General features: G+C 44.1%; 1 protein-coding gene across 1 annotated transcript in view; it reads left to right on the forward strand.

The window, feature by feature from the left end:
• The first annotated feature begins 259 nt into the window (after positions 1–259).
• CMTR1 (cap methyltransferase 1) overlaps positions 260–21238 on the forward strand; it is a 47495-nt gene continuing 26516 nt past the window's right edge. The window contains exons 1-4 of the mRNA XM_065400769.1: positions 260–359; positions 5952–6083; positions 12654–12805; positions 19959–20117. Of these exons, the coding sequence (XP_065256841.1) occupies positions 5957–6083; positions 12654–12805; positions 19959–20117 (438 nt within the window). The 5' untranslated portion in view covers positions 260–359; positions 5952–5956. The remainder of the gene's footprint in view (positions 360–5951; positions 6084–12653; positions 12806–19958; positions 20118–21238) is intronic.

Below are 21238 nucleotides of genomic sequence, written 5' to 3' on the forward strand. Positions count from 1 at the left end.
AACGCGGCTCTGCCCGTCGTGTTCTAGCCCCTCCCAGGGGCGGGGCGTGGGCCAAGGATGCCCCGCCCCGCAGTGACGGACCCAGACTAATGGTCCCGCCCCCTTCTCCCGCCTCCTTATTCTCCTCCCCCCCGTCTGCTTTCAACCCGCTCTCGGGTGGCCCCCAGCCCCAGCTACTCTCGGCGCAGGCGCGGGAGAGGTGGGCGGCCCATACGTCACTGGCACGCGCCACCAGAGAGGGAGGACCATGAGCGCGACGGGGAGCTGGAGAAACGAAAGTGAGCGGAGCGGAGTCGGCCTGGTTCTCTCGCCGCCGCCGCCACCTGCGGGCCATGGTGCCGGCCTGAGACCCCGCCCCAGTGAGTGCCGCCTGTGACCCTTCGGCCCTGCCGCTCCCCTGCGCCCGCCGCCCGGGGGCGTTCCTGCTCCCCCAGGGGAGCTGCAGGGGGTCGGCGTTTGCCCCGGTCCCTAGGGCCTAGCTCTGCGCGGCGGCTGTGCTGTGCCTCTCCCCGTGTGCCGCGCCGCGCCTCGCCTCGCCTCCCCCCGTCGCGGGCGCGCCCGTGCTCGCCGCCTGTGTAACGCTCCCGGGTGTCTGCGGTGGAAAGAGGCTGGAGAAACAAACACCGCTGCGAATGGGACCCGCTCTGCGCTGCCCTCTGGGGACAGCCTTAGGGGGGTGTTAGGCGCCGCACTGAGAGCGGACCGCGGGCCCCCAATGAAGTGGGCCCCTTTGGGCTAATGAATCTGTCTGATGCTGCGGTCTTTTGTGAAGGGCTTTGTACATACCCCCTAATTCGGAGTAGGAGACAATTGCTGTCACGTGTGGGTCTAATTTTGCCATTGGTTACAAACCTGCAGCACCCACTGACATCGTGGGATGTCGCGAATGTGTATCTCATGGCAGAATTGTGCTCAGTTGGTTTCTGCTGACGCTATTTTAAGAGTAGTTTCAAGACCCCCCTGGCACCACCTGGGTGGATTTTTAGTCGGGATAGTTCTATGGTGCTGCCAGTCTGTTAGCTTTCAGTTCTTTATTTCCTTGGGTTTTAATCCTGTAGACTACAAACACTGATATTGTTTATTCTTCATGTTAATTATTTAACTGAGATTCCGGCAGCACTTCACCTACCCCAAAAGAACCTAGCTCTTACACTAAGTGATGTGTGTATTTTTATCCCCATGTCCCTTTCCATTCACTGGCATTTTCCCCAGCAAACGCCTCAGGCTTGTTTGAGTTCAATGGAAGATAGTCGACCCTCACTTGTTACTGCTCCTCTGGGTTACGCAGTGGTTGTTTATCTGGCAACAAACTCTTCCGTAACATAAGAACGGCCACACTGGGTCAGACCAACGGTCTATCTAGCCCAGTATCCTGTCTTTTGACAGTGGCCAATGCCAGGTGCCCCAGAGGCAACGAACAGAACAGGTAATCAAGTGATCCATTCCGTGTCTTTCATTCCCAGCTTCTGGCAAACAGAGGATAGGGACACCATCCCTGCCCATCCTGGCTAATAGCCATTGATGGATGTATCCTCCATGAATTTATCTAGTTGTTTTTTGAACCCTGTTATAGTCTTGGCCTTCACAACATCCTTTGGCAAGGAGTTCCACAGGTTGACTGTGCATTGTGTGAAGAAATACTTCCTTTTGTTTGTTTTTAAACCTGCTGCCTATTAATTTCATTTGGTGACTCCTAGTTCTTTTGTTATGAGAAGGAGTAAATAACACTTCCTTATTTACTTTCTGCACACCAGCTGTGATTTTATAGGCCGTAATCATATCCCCCCTTAGTAGTCTCTTTTCCAAGCTGAAAAGTCCCAGTCTTATTAATCTCTCCTCATACGGAAGCCATTCCATACCCCTAATAATTTTTGTTGCCCTTTTCTGAACCTTTTCCAATTCTAATATATCTTTTTTTCGAGATGGGGCAACCACATCTGCTTGCAGTATTGAAGATGTGGGCGTACCATGGATTTATATAGAGGCAATATGATATTTTCTGCCTTATTACCTATCCCTTTCTTAATGATGCCCAACATTCTGTTTGCCCTTTTTGACTGGCGCTGCACATTGAGTGGATGTTTTCAGAGAACTATCCACAATGACTCCAAGATCTCTTTCTTGAGTGGTAACAGCTAATTTAGACCCCATCATTTTATATGTATAGTTGAGATTGTTTTCCAATATGCATTACTTTACATTTATCAACATTGAATTTCGTCTGCCATTTTGTTGCCCAGTCACCCAGTTTTGAGAGATCCTTTTGTGGCTCTTCGCATTCTGCTTGGGACTTAACTATCTTGAGTAGTTTTGTATCATCTGCAAATTTTGTCACCTCACTGTGTAACCCTTTTTCCAGATCATTTATGAATATGTTGCATAGGACTGGTTCCAGTACAGACCCCTGGGGAACACCACTATTTACCTTACTCCATTCTGAAAACTGATCATTTATTCCTACCCTTTGTTTCCTATCTTTTAACCAGTTAGCAATCCATGAGGACCTTCCTTCTTATCCCATGACAGCTTACTTTACCTAAGAGCCTTTGGTGAGGGATCTTGTCAAAGGCTTTCTGAAAATCTAGGTACGCTATATCCACTGAATCCCCCCTTGTCCACATGCTTGTTGACCCCCTCAAGAATTCTAGTAGACTGGTGAGGCATGATTTCCCTTTACAAAAACCATGTTGACTTCCCCAACAAATTATGTTCATCTATGTGTCTGACAATTTTGTTCTTTACTATAGTTTCAACCAGTTTGCCTGGTATTGAAGTCAGGTTTACTGGCCTGTAATTGCCAGATCACATCTGGAACCCTTTTTAAAAATTGGTATCGCATTAGCTATCCTCCAGTCATTTGGTACAGAAGCTGATTTAAATGATGGGTTACAGACTACAGTTAGTAGTTATGCAATTTCACATTTGAGTTCCTTCAGGACTCTTGGGTGAATACCATCTGGTCATGGTAACTTATTACTGTTTAGTTTATCAATTTGTTCCGAAACTTCCTCTAATGACACCTCAATCTGGGGCAGTTCCTCAGATTTGTCACCTAAAAAGAATGGCTCAGGTTTGGGAATCTCTCTCACATCCTCAGCTGTGAAGACTGAAGCAAAGAATTAATTTAGTTTCTTCACAATGCCCTTATCCTTGAGTGCTCCTTTAGCATCTCGATCGTCCAGTGGCCCCACTGGTGGTTTAGCAGGCTTCCTGCTTCTGGTGTACTTACAATTTTTTTTTTTTTTTTTTTTTTGGCTATTACTTTTTGAGTCTTTGGCTAGCTGTTCTTCAAATTCTTTTTTGGCCTTCCTAATTATATTTTTTCACTTTCTATTTTCCTCACTAGGATTTAACTTCTAGTTTTTTAAAGGATGCCTTTTTGCCTCTCACTGCTTCTTTTACTTTGTTTAGCCACAGTGGCACTTTTTTGGTTCTCTGACTGTTTTTTTTAATTTGGAGTATACATTTACATTGAACCTCTATTATGGTGTCTTTAAAAAGTTTCCATGCAGCTTGCAGGGATTTCACTTTTTGCACTGTGCCTTTTAATTTCTCTTTAACTTCCTCATTTTTGTGTAGCCCTCCTTTCTGAAATGAAATGCTACAGTGTTGCGCTGCTGTAGTGTTTTCCCTGCCACAGGGATGTTAAATTTAATTATATTATGGTCACTATTGCCAGGCGGTCCAGCTATATTCACCTCTTGGACCACGACCTGTGCTTCACTTAGGACTAAATCAAGAAATGCCTCTCCTCTTGTGGGTTCCAGGACTAGCTGCTCCAAGAAGCAGTCATTTAAGGTGTCAAGAAACTTTATCTGCATCCCATCCTGAGGTGACATGTACCCAGTCAATATGGAGATAGTTGAAATCCCCCATTATTATTGAGTTTTATTTTAATAGCCTCTTTAAATATCCCTGAGCATTTCACATTCACTATCACCATACTGGTCAGGTGGTTTGGTAATATATCCCTACTGCTATATTCTTATTATTAGAGCATGGAATTACTATCCATAGAGATTCTATGGTACAGTTTGGTTCATTTAAGATTTTTTACTTCATTTGATTCTATGCTTTTTCACATATAGTGCCACTCCCGCACCAGCACGACTTGTTCTGTCCTTCTGATATATTTTGTACCCTGGTATTACCGTGTCCCACTGATTTTCCTCATTCCACCAAGTTTCTATGATGCCTATCATATCAATATTCTCATTTAATACAAGGCACTCTAGTTCACCCATCTTATTACACCTCTACCCCACTATAACGCGGTCGTGGGGAGCCAAAAATCCCTACCGCATTATAGCTGAAACCCCGTTATATTTGGGTAGGGGCGGCAGGGCTCCAGCAGTGATTTAAAGGGCCCGGGGCTCCCCGCAGCAGCCGGAGCCCCGGACCCTTTAAAGCGCCGCCGGAGTCCCGCTGCTACTGCACTATACGCGAACCCGTGTTATATCGGGTCGTGTTATAGCGGGGTAGAGGTGTATTTAGACTTTTTAGCATTGGTATATAAGCACTTGTCACTTTTTAACTGTCTGCCATTACATGATGTAATTGAATTGGACTTTTTTTCATTTGACTGTTTCTCATCAGATCCTACCTGTATTTTATCATCTTCCATCCTCTTCTCCTTTCTAAGACATAGAGAATCTCCATTAATAGATCCTCCCCGAAGGGATGTCGCTGTCCAAACCACGTGCTCCTCCACACCTGTCGACTTTCCCCCAGCCCTTAGTTTAAATATTGCTCTACAACCTTTTTAATTTTAAGTGCCAGCAATCTAGTTCCATTTTGGTTTAGGTGGAGCCTATCCTTCCTGTATAGGCTCCCCCTTTCTCAAAAGTTTCCCCAGCTCCTAATAAATCTAAACCCCTCCTCCCTCCACCTTCATCTCATCCATGCATTGAGACCTTGTAGTTCTGCCAGTCTAACGGCCCTGTGCGTGGAACTGGAAGCATTTCAGAGAATGCTAACATGGAGGTCCTGGACGTCAATCTCTTACCTAGCAGCCTAAATTTGGCCTCCAGGATCTCTCTCCTATCCTTCCCTATGTCACTGGTACCTACATGTACCACAACCACCGGCTCCTCCCTAGCACTACACTTAAGTCTATCTAGATGACTCAAGAGATCTGCAACCTTTGCACTAGACAGGCAAGTCACCATGCGGTTCTCCCGGTCATCGCAAACCCAGCTATCTATGTTTCTAATGATGAAATCCCCCACAACTATTGCCTGTCTCTAATAACTGGAGTTTCCTCCTCTGGAGAGGTATCCTCCGTGTGAGAGGATACCATGACATCATCTGGAAGGAGGGTCCCAACTAATGTAGTGTAATGGGAAAGACACTTCCGTATGCATCCTTATTTACAGCTTTGCTATAAAAAGGGTAGGAAAACTAACTTTAAAAAAAAAAAAAAATCAGTGTTTGCAGGATCAAGTTTCAGAATGTTCAGTATCCTTCAGAAGAAGTTGGCTCCTTTATGCAGCTTTTCAGAGGAAACTGAAAACACCCATTGACCTGATCTTGTATTCCCTCAATTATTTACTGCTAGTGCAGAATGAATCTCTAACATGCACTGTTAAAAAGCCCTTTTGGAGCCAAATCAAATGTCTGAGTTTCCAAGTGTGGGGAGACCTCTCATCGGTTACTCTCTCGTCTCCTGGTTGGCGAGTTTAACATATAGTTGTTGACCAATTTAATCCACAGTAGGGAAAGCTGCTGGGTGTCCTGGTTCCGTGTTTTTGGACTAACAGGTTTGGATGGCTTCCAGGGAAAAGCAACCACTTTTATCTAGGACAGGTTTTGGAGGCAAAGCATACTGCCCAAATAGTATGAAAAACCATGTACTCTGCTGGGCCGCAGCAACAACAGAGACCTTGTCCCAGCATCAAGGTGTAGGAGGAAGTGAACTTGCTGGAGGCTTACTCTTTGATCTCTTCTTGCAGTAAAAATGAAGAGACGAGCAGAGCCCGAATTTAACAGCAACCAGAAGCAGAAAAAGAGAGCGGAAGATCTGGGACTGAACCTCAGTTCCACTTCCGATGACGAACCTCCATGTAGTAATCATGCAACTCAAGGTAAGATCAGTAGTAGTACGGGCATCAGAGTTGTAAGGAAATGACTTTGTAGGAAAGGCTGCTTTTCTCTTCAGGGATTTAATTAATCAGCTGGATTGGATGCAAGTATTCTGGATCCCAGTTCAGTGCCTTAACCCCATCCTTCCTCTCTAGAAGGAAGGACTACATAGTTTCTGTCCCCAAACTGGGTGGGGAGCGGGGGAGAAGACAGATTTTTTTTTCTCCTTCATAATCTTATCTGGACACTCTTTACCGCCATCTGAAATAACAATGAATCATATAACCTTTGTTTTTGTCCCTTGTATCTACTTTTTTCTTTTTTTCTTTTGTACATTAGAAAGATTGAGAGTGTTATGGATGGGCTTACCTGGAGGACCTTCTGAATTTCTCAAAAGATGCATATTGTGAGCTCATGCACCTTAATTGAAGGGGCAGTGTGCTGAATCCAAATGCATCCATTCTCTGTAGTGTTAATTAGTCACTGAATTTGAATAACATTAACAGAGTTTTTAAAAGCGGTTACATTTCCATTCTTCTCTCCACTGCTGTGACTTTCATTCTCTTGGCTCTTCTGATGACCTCTTGTTTCACTTGTTCTTCAGTCACTGCCTGGATTTCTAACATTAAAAAACAGGCCTAAAATATCTAAACACCCTGCCCCCCTCACCACCTCCATATCTATCTGTCCATTAGGAAGAAGCAGAAAAGGTATAGGTGTCACATTTAGGCTCTTGGGAAGCTGCCAGTATAGCCTTCAGTTTGGTACACCTCAGGCATCTCTGTGTGCCCACAGTAGGCTCTGCCACATTGATTGCAGATGACTGTGATTGAATTTAGTGTGAACTCTTACTGTTTTACATTGATACGTTTATTTTGTATTTGACCACTGGATTAACTCCTTCTCCCAAACCCAATGTATTTGCTTTAAAACCCAACCTTCATGTTGGTCAAATACTTTCTTAAAAATAAGATTGCTATTAAAGCTGGTTTAATGATTCACCATTTGGCTATAACTCAAATGAAATTTAGTAACTTATTAATTGGTACCTGGATAGCATTAACCACAGTGGTGCCCAGCAGTTCTGCTTACGCTGAATGGCTGATTGCAAAGTTGTGCAAAAGTGTTAAATGAGTGACTTCCATTGACTGAGATGGGAGTTGTGGCTGATGTCTTCTCTACTTTGAAAACATTGGGCCTCAGGCAGTATTCCAGCTCAATATGGGAGAAGAAGGCAGCTTTGTGCCCTGCAGTGCAGAAACCTTCCTAGCTGCCAATGGCTGTAGGCGTGGTAGCTACTAGACTGCCAGCCTGGCTTATAAATGCCACTTGTGGGGTCTCTTTAACTGGGATGTGGCAGTAGTGACACTTGGCACGCAGTCTCTGGTCTTTAGTCTTGCTCAATGTTCCCAGCCAATGAAAAGAGTTATTGAGTGGTCACTAAAAATATTCTACAAAACCCTGACAATCTGATGTCTCTGAAAGAGCTGTTCCTCCTCACTGGAAAGGGAGTGTTGGTGCCAAGGACCCTTGGGGCCAGGGTGGATTAAGCCACAATTTAAATAATCCGTTTTAATCAACTTTTCCATTTGTACTTCCTTTATTTTCTAAAGAAAGGTGCATTCTTACGTGTTGATATAGCCATTAAAACATGTTGATTTACAACTACATAGAGCCTTTATGCTAGATTTGGTACATACACCTCTACCCCGGTATAACGCTGTCCTCGGGAGCCAAAAAAAATCTTACTGCGTTGTAGGTGAAACCGCGTTATATCAAACTTGCTTTGATCCGCCTGAGTGTGCAGCTCCCCCCCCCCCCCCCCCCCGAGCGCTTCTTTACCACGTTATAGCCAAATTCATGTTATATCGGGGTAGAGGTGTATTTTTTTCTACGTAGGAGGGTACAATATAACTATATACATTTATTTAAGCAATTATATAGCTTAATAGTTTTAGATTCTTAACTGTATATTGTTAGTATGTTCAGAAAATTGTGAGTGGTATTGCTTATTTATGACTTAGTTTTGCTCATGGTTTGTGTCAAGCTGCAAAATAAATATATATGTGAATGACAAAGTAGATCATGCTAGTGAGGGGAGTAGCACTAAATGTGAAAGAAAGCATAGTCAAATTTAGTAAATATCTTAAATGACTCAAACTGTACCATAGAATCTCTATGGATGAAAATTCCAGACTTGAATAATAGCAGTAGGAATATACTACCGACAACCTGACCAGAATGGTGACTGATTGTGAAATGCTCAGGGAGATCAGAGAGGCTACAGAAACAGAAAACCCACTAATATTGGGAGATTTCAGCTATTCCCCCCCCCCCCCCCCCATTGACTAGGTATGTCACCTCAAGACGAGATGCAGAGATAAAGTATCTAGGCACTGTTAATATCTGCTTCTTGGAGCAGCTGTTCCTGGAACCCACAAGGGGAGAGGCAAGCTCCTGAAAGGAGCAGAGGATCTGGTACAAAGGTGAATATAACTGCATAGTGACCATAATGTAATTAAATTTAACATCCTTGTAGGGGGGAGATACCAAAGAAAGCCACCACAGTGGCATTTAACTTCAAAAAGGGAAACTACACACATTAGGAGTCTAGTTAAATAGAAATTAAAAGGAACAGTCAGAAGAGTGAAATGCCTGCAAGCTGCATGGAAACTACTTAAAAACACTAAAATTTAGTTTGAGCCTCTATTAATACCCCAAATAAAAACAAATAAACAGTAAGAGGACCAAAAAAAGTCACCATGGCTAAACAGAGTAAAAAAGGCAGTTAGAAAGTAAAAGACATCCTTTAAAAATTGGAAGTCAGTCCTACTGAGGAAAATAGAAAGGAGCACAAATTCTAGCAAGGCAAGTGTAAAAGTATTCTGAGACAGGCCAAAAAAGAATTTGAAGACCAACTAGCAAAAGACATTCCAACAGCAATTTTTTTTTTTATTTTTTTTTTAAAGTACATCAGAAGCAGGATGCTGGCCAAATAACCAGTGAGCCAGTGGATGATTGAGGTGCAGAGAAACTAAATGCCTCAGTCTTCACTGCAGAGGATGTGAGGGAGATTTCCACACCTGAGCCATTCTTTTTAGATGACAGATCAGAGGATCTGCCCCAGATTGAGGTGTCGATAGAGGAGGTTTTGGAACAAATGTATAAATTAAAGAATAATAGGTCACCAGGACCAGATGCTATTCACCCAAGAGTTCTGAAGGAGTTCAAATATGAAATTGCGGAACTCCGAATTGTGGTATGTAACCTATTGCATAAATCAGCCCCTGTAGCAGATGACTGGAGGATAACTAATGTAATGCTGATTTTTTTGAAAAAGGCACCAGTGGTGATCATGGCAATTACAGGCTGGTAAGCATAACTTCAGTACCAGGAAAACTGGTTGAAACTATAGTAAAGAACAGAATGATCAGAGAGACAGATGAACACCATATATTGGAGAAGAGTCAACACAGCTTTTGAAAAAGGAAATCATGCCTTCCCAATCTATTGGAATTCTTTGAGGGTGTGAACAAGCTTGTAGACGAGGGTTATCCGTTAGCTATAGTGTACTTGGACTTCCAGAAAGCCTTTGACAAGGTCCCACACCTAAGGTGTCTTAAGCAAAGTAAGCAGTCATGGGATAATGGTCAGTCCTCATAGAGGAGTGAGGTAAATAGTAGGGTCCCCCAAGGATCTGGAAATCCTGTGGAAAAGGGGATAAACAGTGAAATGACAAATTTGCCGATGATACAAAATTACTCAAGATAGTTAAGTCCAAAGCTAACTGTGAAGAGTTAGAAAGGGATCTCTCAAAACTGGGTGACTGGGCAGCAAAATAGCAGATGAAATTCAGTGTTGAGAAGTGCAAAGTAATGCACATTGGAAAACATAGACTCCATCATTTTGTATGTGTATTTGAGATTAACGTAGCTGTTACCACTCTAGAAAGAGATCTTGTCGTCCTGGATAATTCTCTGAAAATATCCACTTGGTGTGCAGCGGCTGTCAAAAAAAGCTAACTGTGTTAGGAACTATTAGGAAAGGGATGGATAATAAACTACAAAAAAAAAATATCATAACTCCCCTGTATAAATCCATGGTACGCCCACAGCTTAAATACTGCGTGTAGTTCTGGTCATCCCATCTCAAAATAGATATATTAGAATTGGAAAAGGTACAGAGAAGGGCAACAAAAATGATTAGGGGTATGGAACAGTTTCCATATGAGGAGAGATTAAAAAGACTGGGTCTGTTCAGCTTGGAAAAGAGATGAGACTAACGGGGTGTGTGATAGAGGTCTATAAATCTTGAATGGTGTGGAGAAAGTGAATAAGGAAGTGTTATTTACCCCTTCACCTAACACAAGAACAGGGGTCACCCAATGAAATTAATAGGCAGCAGGTTTAAAACCAACATAAGGCAATACTTCTTCACCCAATGCACAATCAACCTGTGGAACTCGTTGCCAGGGAATGTTGTGAAGACCAAAAGTATAAGTGGATTAAAAAAAGAATTAGATAAATTCATGGAGGCTAGGTCCATCAATGGCTATTAGCCAAGATGGTCGGGGATGTAACCCCATGCTCTGGGTGTCCCTAAACCCCTGACTGCCAAAAGCTGGGACAGGACAATAAGGGGTGAATCACTCAATAAGTGCCCTCATCTATCTGTCTGTCTTCCCTTTGAAGCATCTGGCACTGTTCACTGTCAGAAGACAAGGTACTGGGCTGGATGGACCATTGGTCTGACCCAGTATGGCCGTTCTTATGCATTAGGATGATAACTGGTATTTATTTATGTGCACAAAACAGCATATAACATTTATTTTTATTAAACACATGTTTTGGCTACATAAACTTCTCTTATCAAAACATGTTTCACATTTATAACTAAATCATTTATTAAACAGAGAGATTAACTGTAGTCATTGAATTAAACTGATTATTTCAGGTCAGCCTGGGGAAATTTTCCAAATATACGTAAGTGAAAGTGACAAGCGCTTAAGTGCCTACTCACCTAAGTCTCTCTTGAAAATGAGACAGTCTCCTAAGTTACTTGGACTGACCTATTGTGCCATATTTATAAAGCTTGAACGCAAAAGTTAGATGTTTTTCCCCTGATTCTTTCTTTAGAAAAGCAGCCTTTAACTCAAAGTTTTTGATAGAAGCTCATGGATGCAGCATATTTTTTTTTTATTCAGATATTTTAAGATGATATAAGTTTAGGCCTTAACATATTTTGTATTAAATTCAGATTTAAAAAACAGGGGATACTGACGGGTGTCAGCATTTGGAGCAGGAGGCCCAAGCAGAGGGTTGCATTTTTGGGGTTCCCACAGAGCCCTCTGGTGGGGTGATATCAGTTGGATGATGCCCAACAGAACCCTATGGGAGGAAGGTAGTTGGGAGGCTTGCTACCACTGGTGTTCAGGCCGGCCGGGGCCTTCTTGCTCTTTAGCCCATTGCTCCCTGTTTTTGGGTGAGATGGGGTCTTTGGAGGTTTGCACTGGGGTAGCTCCATCAGTCTAATTACACTAATTAATGCTGACTGGGCCAGAGAGATTTTGTGAGCAGGTATTTGAGAAAGAGCTGGAGCCCTTTACACGGACCTACTCCCAGCAAGCGGGTAGAGTTTGGTTTCCAGTGTAACAGAGGTTTCATGTAAAAAGTTTTATTTTGTTCTTGTTTTTTTATTATTGATAAATCCTGGTATCTGCCTTCCTGGAATCCAGAGTGCTGGGCTGGTATTTCACTCTAGGTCTCCAGCGTGCCTCACTGAGCCACTTGGTGAATGTCGAGTAGCTACTCTTACGAGGGAAAAGGCAGAGGCTGTGCATCTGCTCCAGGAGGGAGCTTTGTGCACCAGCTCTCCCCCATAATCTCATTCAGTAACAGTCCCACTGCCCTGGTAACACTACCTCCACGGGGTTAGGCAGCTGCCCATTCCTTGTTGTCATGGAAGATTCTGCCATATGGGGTCTCCCCAGTATCGCTGAAATTCAGACCACATTCCGACAGCATTTCAGTGTACTGCTCAATTATAGGGAGAAGATGTGCTATATACAAGGCTACAGTACATCTAAACTTACATATGCAAGGTAAAGAATTAGGTCCTACCTATATGCAGTAAGATAAGGATAATTAAATATATTGGTTCAGGGCATAAGTGGATTATCATTGTGGTCAAGAATGACTCCCACCTTCCCTATTGGTATTATCTGGTACGGTAAATCTACATATCTAAAACATTTTATACTAATCAGAAAAGAATGTGAATTGGTGTTTCTCACAAATGTAAATATCCGCTTGTTGTCAAGTGGCAGCCCCTGAGGTGAGGGGGGTTGGCTTTCACCTTCTTTATGGTGAAATGAGGTAGCAAGACAGCTGGTATTTTGTCTTGAGAGTCGTATCTGAAGTCTGCATCTCCCCACAGCCAGTCTGAGCTATTGAAGCAGACTCTCCACTATCCCCTAGCCTGCTGGGATGTGAATTTGGAATCCCAGTATACAGCTTCCCCTCTGATTAGTGAAACAAACGCTTGTTAATTTCTCCCTTCTGTTTCATTTTCAGAGTCTTCCAGTAGCGGCAGTGGGTCTGACAGTGAGAGCGATGAGAGGCGACCAGTCTTCGGCTCTGGCAGCAATGAGTTCAAAGCAGACTCTCTTGTGGAGGGCACCTCCTCCCGCTACTCCATGTATAACAGCGTCTCCCAAAAGCTCATGGTAGGTCAAGGTCACTTTCGAGCATGCTGCTAAAACCAGATGAGCAGCTGAGAGCAAAATTGAGTCCGTTCTGCTGAGAGAGATGCCCCTGGCATTCACCATTGTACCTTTCAAGTCCAGGATTTATGCAGAGAGCTGTTCTGTCTGCACCAATCACAGCCAGTGATGACTGTGACCCTGGGCAGATCAGATGCTAATTACAAGGCTAGAACCATGGTGAATTTCATCTTTCTTAGTAGCAAGGGAGACCTCAGTCCAACTAACTACATGTTCCATTCCAATCCAAGTCAGCCTTGCCGTACACTCCTTCTGTACAGAAACTTATTCCTGGTAGCCCCAGGCAGCAGAATTTCAAATTGGTTCACGGCTCAGCAAATCTTTGAAATAGATTTAAATGTAAATGCATCTGTGAGCTTGAGGTGCTGGAGTCCTACATCGTTTGTAAAACTCGATGAAGATCTGTTTTATATCACCGTTTCCAAATTGGGGATCTTTCCACTGAGGCAACTGGAGAAGCTTTTAATAAAGTGTCATGCAGGCTTTACTTTGCCATAACTTCAGAGCGGGCATTCCAAATATTACTAAAAATAATCTTTCCTTCATGTAGCAAGGGACATGAAAGTTGTGATACCCCTTTGTGACATGGGAATAGCACAGTTACAACTGGCACAGCCAGCGGAGCAGCTGGTGCCTAGTGACCTCACCTGGGAGAGCACAGTGGGTTCAATGTGAGTTCTGACTACAGTGGTGTGCGTGCACACAGAGAGTTTGGCCACCAAATAAGGGATTTTGCAAATTAAGTCCACTTTGGCCACCAACAGTGGCAAATCCAACGTCTGGCTTTCTGAGTATACTTCACTAACTAGCCCTGTATGTGTTGGAGAAAAGACTGCTAACTCGATCTTCTAGGGTGTGGCATTTCTCAATGAAGTGCTCATGCCATACAATATTAACCACTTATCTTGAGGCTGCGCTGCACTTCTCGAGCCTTGTCCCCCAGATGCCTGCCTAACTTGTATCTCCAATAGTTGCCTACATGATGCATGTTTCTTCCAGCCTGTGCTGCTCTGTAGCATTGTGACAGGGTGGTCTGAGGGCCTGGAAGTTGGAACAAAGCCCAAAAGACGCAGTGGGAAGACCTTTGCTCGGCTACTGACTGCCCAGGAAAGAAAGATGGTCAGAGGAAGAGCTAGCTGGAGTCATTGGAGCAGCAACTGGAGGTAGGGCCTGACCCCAGGCATGGACCAGGGCCTGGATGGCAGGGCCCCAAGTGGAGGATGAGTGGTCTTTGAAGTCCCCAGTTGCAGACATTAAATCATTGAAAGGACTGCAAGGGGACTCACCCGAAGAGATGGGGATATTAAGATGGTTAGCTGTCTAGCAGATGGGGACTGAACAGTGACTAACAGCAGAGTTCAGAAAACGCCAAGAAGAGCAACACAAATAGGAGGATCAGCAGTGGGCTGAGATGACCCGCCTGACCCCAGGATGGGGGAATCCAGAAATGAGACCATTAATACCAGAAATGATATGGAGGCATGTCTCTTGACATTCAAAAGGGTAACTCGGACCTGCAGATGGCCACAAGATCCTCTAGCTTACCCCATATCTCACTGGAAAGGCTCAACAAGCCTAGTGGACTGGAGAGCCAAGAAGCCTAGGACTACAGAAGGGTTACGGAAACCCTGTTGAGATGGTATAATCCAAAGATCTAGCAACAGAGGTCCTAGTCCTTCTGATATAGAAATTCTGAAGACCCTCGAGAAGCTAGTAACCATCTGAAGGAATTATTTAAAAAATGGATTAAATCCAGAAACATTGCACCATGGCTCAAATGACTGAGATACTTGTCCTGGCACAGTTTCTATCCAACCTGCTAGGTGATCTTCAGAGCTGAGTGGAGGAGCATAGACCAGAGACCCTGGGGAACTCTGTGTCCTAATGTCAGGATTTTGTCTCTGCAAGGCAGAAGCAGGAACAATGTTGAATCTGGTTAAGAACAAATCCCATCATTACTTGTGAGGAGAACATTGTGGGATGGGAGACCCAAAAAGAAAATTGCTACCGATATGACAAACTGTGGCACCTGAGGAGGTTTTTTTTTTTTTTTTCCAGGGCTAAGACCTGCTCCTGGGGAAAATTTGTTAACTTTTCCATGTTGGGTGGGGGAGACCTTCACTTGGAAACTAGTAGTACTAAAAGGAAGGTTAGTAAAAATGTTGGTGGATTCAAGAAGTCACCAGCCCCTGGTTCAAGAACATGTGTTGAAACATACACAGCCAATAAACTCAATAACAGTTAGGTGTGTCCATGGAGATACTAAAGCATGTTCCCTGGCAACAGTTAAGCTCCAAGTAGATGGACAAGATACAGTATTCCTCTGAGAACGGGCATGGCTGAAAAATTCCCTTTCCCAGTAGTATTGGGGAAAGATCTTCCTCATTTCACTAACTTTATTAAAGGAGGCTGATATTATGACTGTTACCACGTGAAGTCAGGCTCAGTTTGGAAAACGTTTTAAGGAAGAAGAGGACGAGGATCTTTTTTCAGATATTTTTGAAGGAGAGGGGAAAGACTCACCCTACCATGGGAGAAAGGAAGAGGGCTAAGGGCTGCAAGTATCCATATTGACAATATGGAAAAAATATGGATATTGCTAAATATCAGCAAGAGGATAATGCCCTCAAACCTTTCTATAAAGGACTAGGTGAGAAGAATGTTGGTCAAACTAAAATCCCTTACAGTATAGTGCAGAATGGTATATTGTATGGATAGGTGAGCATCCTAAGACTGAAAAGTGGGTGGAAACAGCTGGTAGTTGCCAAGGTTTTAGGCAGGGGCTTGTGAAGATGGCTCATCAAGTTCCTTAAGCGGGCATAGGGGGAGGGACAAGATATTAGCCTCAATTTTACAAAGATTTTTCTGGCCCAGTGTTCCTGAAGAAGTAGCTGAATGGTGTCAGTTCTACCCTGAATGTCAGATGGTGGCACCAGAAACAATTAAAGACATCTATTGATTGAGTTCTACTGTACACATACAATTTGAAAGGATTGTAATGGATATTGTGGACCCATTAGAATGGAGTATCCAGGGGAACAGATACATTTTAGTTATTTGACTATATAACCCGATATCCTGAGGCATTCCATTTACACAGTGCTACTGCCAAGAGAATTGCAGAGTTGCTGGTCACCATGTTTACTAGGGTGGTGTGACAGTTTCTTGGGGTGCCCAGGACTGAGTCTTGCTGGTGCTAAACTGGGTGTCCTGATCCGCCAGTCTTAGCCACCCAACAGACTCCTCAGAATCTTGCAAGCCCTCACTTCCCCTTGCAGGTTAGCAATAGGTGCATTCCAATCCCTGAGCCCCTCTGAAAGCATCCCCCTGTAGTATCCACTCCTTAACCAATGGACGCTCACAGAAATTGCCAAGTAAGTTGTTCCTAAAAGTGATGGTGTACACACACTGCTTGACTAGTAAAACTCACAATCAGGTCCTTTATAACATCACAGCACTGAAATATATTTATTGTGAATCAATCATAAGTTTGTGATCAAAGGTTAAGTTTTGAAAGATAGTGAGTGAAGATAAGTGGAAACAGAAAGGATTACACATATAACATAAAATGCAATCCTACATCTATACTTATTAATGGTTAGCTTTCCTATTTAATAAAATTTCCTATTTAATAAAATGGATTCCTATTTAATGAAGATTTTTCTCCCAAGGATTCAGTCTTTCACAGTGCTGCTGGTTTTCAGTCAAAACCAGGATCCAAGTTTTCATGAATACCCTGTCCCCTTCAAGTGATTTCCTCAATAAATGGACACCCCAAATGGCTTTCTTTTCCCCAGGTAGAGGCCCGTAAGCATTTGAAATGTCCTCGTTGTTTGGTCCCTGGTGTGCTGACCCCATGTCAACTTCGCATCCTCATGTTAACTTGACATGCAAATGTAGCTCCCACTGTGTTTAGTTTATAATGTTTAATTCACATCAGAGGACAGGGATAGGTGAACAGATATGCTTTGCCTGGTAGAAAATCTGTTGGTCAACTCTGCCTTGTTACATAGTTCAAAACGTCTTTTCAGTAGGTGCACATAAGTCTTTAAATGTCATCTGGACATGCGTATCACGGTGATATTAATGACCAGTGTGACACCAGCTTTTGTTTGATATTGGTCAAGGCACAGCTCTTTCCTGGTATTTATCCATAAGTAGTATTAGGTATAGTGAGTTTCAGGTCCGTTAGGAATTGCTGACACTAAGGCTATGTCTACACTAGAGATCTTACAGAAGCACAGCTGTACTGCAGCAGCTGCGCTACTGTAAGGTCTCCTGTGTAGCCACTCAATGCCAACGGAAGAGAGCTCTCCTGTTGGCATAATTAAACCACCCCCAACGAACGGTGGTAGACGCTCTCCCGCCGACATAGTGCTGGCCATACTGGTGCTTCTGTTGGTGCAACTTATGTCACTCAGGGTGTTTTTTCCCCGCACCTCTCAGCGACATAAGTTTTACTGACAAAAGAGCTAGTGTAGACATAGCCTAAATAGTGAACCCTTTGCCAGCTGCCAGTGAGTGGTTCTTAGGGTCACAGATGGGAATCCCAAGAGAGATCCAGATGGATCAGAGAGCTAATTTCCAGGCATCCCTGATAAGAATTATACCAACTCTTGAGCATTAAACCCATCCAGATGACCCCTTATTATTCCCAGATGGATAGCCTAGTGGAAAGGATTATTCAATCCCTTAAAAATATGTTGAAAAGATACACAGTCAGAACCTAGACAGTGGGATACAGTGTTTCTTTATCTCTTATTTTCATATTGAGAAGTCCCACAAGCTCAGTTTGATTTGTTGTACGGCCACCAGCCCTTGTGGTCCATTAGACCTGATCGAAGAAAGTTGGGAGAGACAAATGGTTGGTTCCTCCAGTGTTGTTACTTATGTTATAAATGTGCGGAACATACTTGCAGAACACTTCCACTAGCTAAAGAACAGTTAGAGAATGCCCAAGCTAGGCCCGGGAACAACAGCATAGGGTGGGGAGTAAAGTTCTGTTGTTACCGAAAGTAAGCTGTTAGCTAAATGGCAAGGCCCATTTATAATATTAAGACAAAACCGGTGGATTATGACATCAAACTCACAGAAAAGAGAGACATTTGTTAAATGTGTTAAACTCTGGATTTAAAGAAAAACTAAGAATTTAACATCAGTTATCCTCCCTGAATTACATAATGTAATTATGACAGATTAAAAAAGACAGGAGACCTTCCCATGAAGCAATGAATTAATTGCTGAACATGCAGATTAGAACTGGTGTATCAATAAATTCCAGCACATAGTTTCTGCTGTGTCAGGAAAAAATGATGTGATTCAGTATGTAATTGGCAGGGAAGGGCATGCTCCTCTCCCCAGAAGATCATGTCAGATTCCAGAACATCTTGAAACTTAAAGTGGCGGAGGAAATAAAGCAAATGTTAGCTCTGTGAATAATTGAGCCATCAAGCAGCCCTGGGTGCTCTCCAGTAGTGATAGTTAAAAAACAAACCAACCAACCAACCTGGGGAAAGCCACTTCTGTATAGATTTCAGAAAACTGAATGCCATTTCAAAATTTGATAATTCCCCTCTGCCCTGGATAGAGGATTTGTTGGATTTATTAGTCAGTGCTAAATACAGTACCTTGGATTTAGCCTCAGGTTATTGACAAGTTCCCCTGGAGAAGGAGTCCAAGTGTAAAACTGCCTTTACCATGTCTCAGGGACTATATCGGTTTAAGATAAAGTGCTTAGAGTAGACAGACAGCAGCGTAAGAGCCTTTCTCTGTGCATCCAGTTCTGTTTAGTCCTTTTTCTCTAGGGCTCATAAGTGCTATGTTAATACAAATAATAAATATCTGACCCTCATCACCATGGTATCTGAGCGCCACAATCGTTAAAGGATTTTATCCTCCCAACACCCCTGAGGAAGGGAAGTTCTGTTTCCGTTTTACATGTGGGAAACTTAGGCCATGTGACTTACCAAAGGTGTCATAGGAAGTCTGTGGCTGAGCCAGGAATCAAATCCAACTCTCCTGCATCCCAGTCCGGTGCTGTAACCACTAACTGTCCTTTCTGCTACCCTGAGAGTCTCTCACGCACCTACCACAGATACGGGCATTTGGGAAGATTAATTTTTTACACTGTTGGGAATAAAGATTTGATGGTGTCTGTCAAAGTGTTTGCCAAAGCGAGAGTAATAATTTTGTAATAGCAGGAAACCAAAAACCCTTCGGTACTAAATCTTTGTTCAGAATTCAATGGCCGTAGAAGTGAATATGTAACTGATTCAGTAGTTGTCAGAGTTGACCAGTGTGTTTCTTAGGAATTCATTGCCAGATAGAATAGACAGTAGAACGGCTGCCCATGGAGATACATGCTGCCCATCTGATGTGTTTAACTTCCCCTCTCGGAAAGGCTGGTAGTTAACAATGGAAATGACTTTTGCTGGTTTTTAGATGGAGGGAGAAATAGACAATTTAGTGATTAAAACTGACTCCTCCTAAGCCCATGTTTTAAGTGTGTGTGTGCGTGCCCCCTCTACTGAATAGAACGAAACCTGACCATGTAGGTTCTTTTCATGGTCTAGTGGCTGAGACCTACAAAGAGAAAAGCCTTAAGAAGTGCAAGTTAATGACAGTTCTTCTCTTAGGCTAAGTCAGAAAAGCTGTGCTTAAGGGGGAGAGAGTCCTGCATTGCTCCAGGTTCTTACAGGTGGCAGTTGTGGGCATCTGTTTGCAGCCGGATTCATCCCATTGTGAAACTTTCTGCACCAGCATTTTGCAGAGCTTGTACCGTCCACGCTGTGTGGTGACAAATGGCTGCTGGCCTCCCCACTGCTTTTTCATTGAAGCAGGTTGTTCTTGCAAAGCTGAACCTTTTCTAATGTTGTCTTTACAAATTTAATTCTCTAGATCAAGTTCCCACTTCATCATGGGAATGAGCCAGAAGGAGAATACTGAAAGCCTCAATTGAGATTCATTAAGCACATGCCATACTTTTTAATCACAGCAGTGCAACTTGGTATCATTTATCCCGCTGCCCACAGCTCACAGGAGTGCATACATTTGTGTCCAGATGCTTCCAATGTGCTCCATTTGCTTTGTCTTCCAGGCCAAGATGGGCTTCCGGGAAGGAGAAGGTCTGGGGAAATACAACCAGGGAAGGAAGGATATCGTTGAAGCCTCCAATCAGAAGGGAAGAAGAGGCTTGGGACTGACCCTGAAAGGGTTCGATGGGGATCTGAACGTTGACTGGCGGGACGAGCCAGAGGTACCTACTCCCCGTGTCACGTCCCTTTTCTGCTCTGCTTTGTTATAGGCCAGGTTCTTGCACCTTTTGGTAAGATAGATCAGCAGTTCTCAACAAGGGGTCCGGGGCCCCTGGTGGGATGCAAGCAGATTTCAGGGGGTCTGTCAAGCAGGGCTGGCATTGGCTTCATTGGGGCCCAGGGCGAAAAGTTGAAGCCCCGCCGTGTGGGGCAGAAGCCCAGGGCCCCAAGCCCTGCCAGCTGGGGCTGAACCCGAAGCCTGAGCAACTTAGCTTTGCAGGGTCACCTATGGTGGGGCCCCGGGCAATTTTCCTGCTCACTACCCCCTAACGCCGGCCCTGATTTTTGCAGAAAAACTTCTTGCTCCTGGGGGAATTCTGCACCATTGTGAAGGTGCAGAATCCATACTGTCCACAGATTTCTTTGCTCCCCTGCAGAAAAATGGGGGAGCAAAGAAATCTGTGGGGAACGCGCGTCCCTTACCCGGAGGAGCTGGCAGATGTCAATCACTACGGGGGGGCAGGGCGTGTGTTCATGGAGAGACGTCTAGGGGGCGGGGCTGGGTGTGTGCCTGCATGCAAATGAGTGAGAGAGAGACAGTCCCTCTTCCTCGCTATTGCGGGGCCCCCGCTTGGAGGGGTAGGGCTTTGTGAGCCAGGCTCTGTCCCCTGAGGCAGAGCAGAAATGTGACAGCTAAGTAAGCAGGCTTCTAATGTTACCATTGTCAGTTAATTGTTCCCGTTCTTAGGCTTGGTCTACACTAACCCCCCAAATCGAACTAAGGTACGCAACTTCAGCTACGTGAATAACGTAGCTGAAGTTCGAAGTACCTTAGTTCGAACTTACCTCGGTCCAGACGCGGCAGGCAGGCTCCCCCGTCGACTCCGCGGTACTCCTCTCGCCGAGGAGGAGTACCGCAGTCGACGGCGAGCACTTCCGGGTTCGACTTATCGCGTCCAGACAAGACACGATAAGTCGAACCCAGAAGTTCGATTGCCAGCCGCCGAACTAACGGCTGGGTATAGACGTACCCTTAGTCAGTTCCCCCTAGGGCGACCAGATATCCCGATTTTATAGGGACAGTCATGATATTTGGGGCTTTTTCTTATATAGACGCCTATTA

This window comes from Emys orbicularis, chromosome 3 (genome assembly GCF_028017835.1).
Source record: "Emys orbicularis isolate rEmyOrb1 chromosome 3, rEmyOrb1.hap1, whole genome shotgun sequence".
In the NCBI taxonomy this organism is placed as follows: domain Eukaryota; kingdom Metazoa; phylum Chordata; order Testudines; family Emydidae; genus Emys; species Emys orbicularis.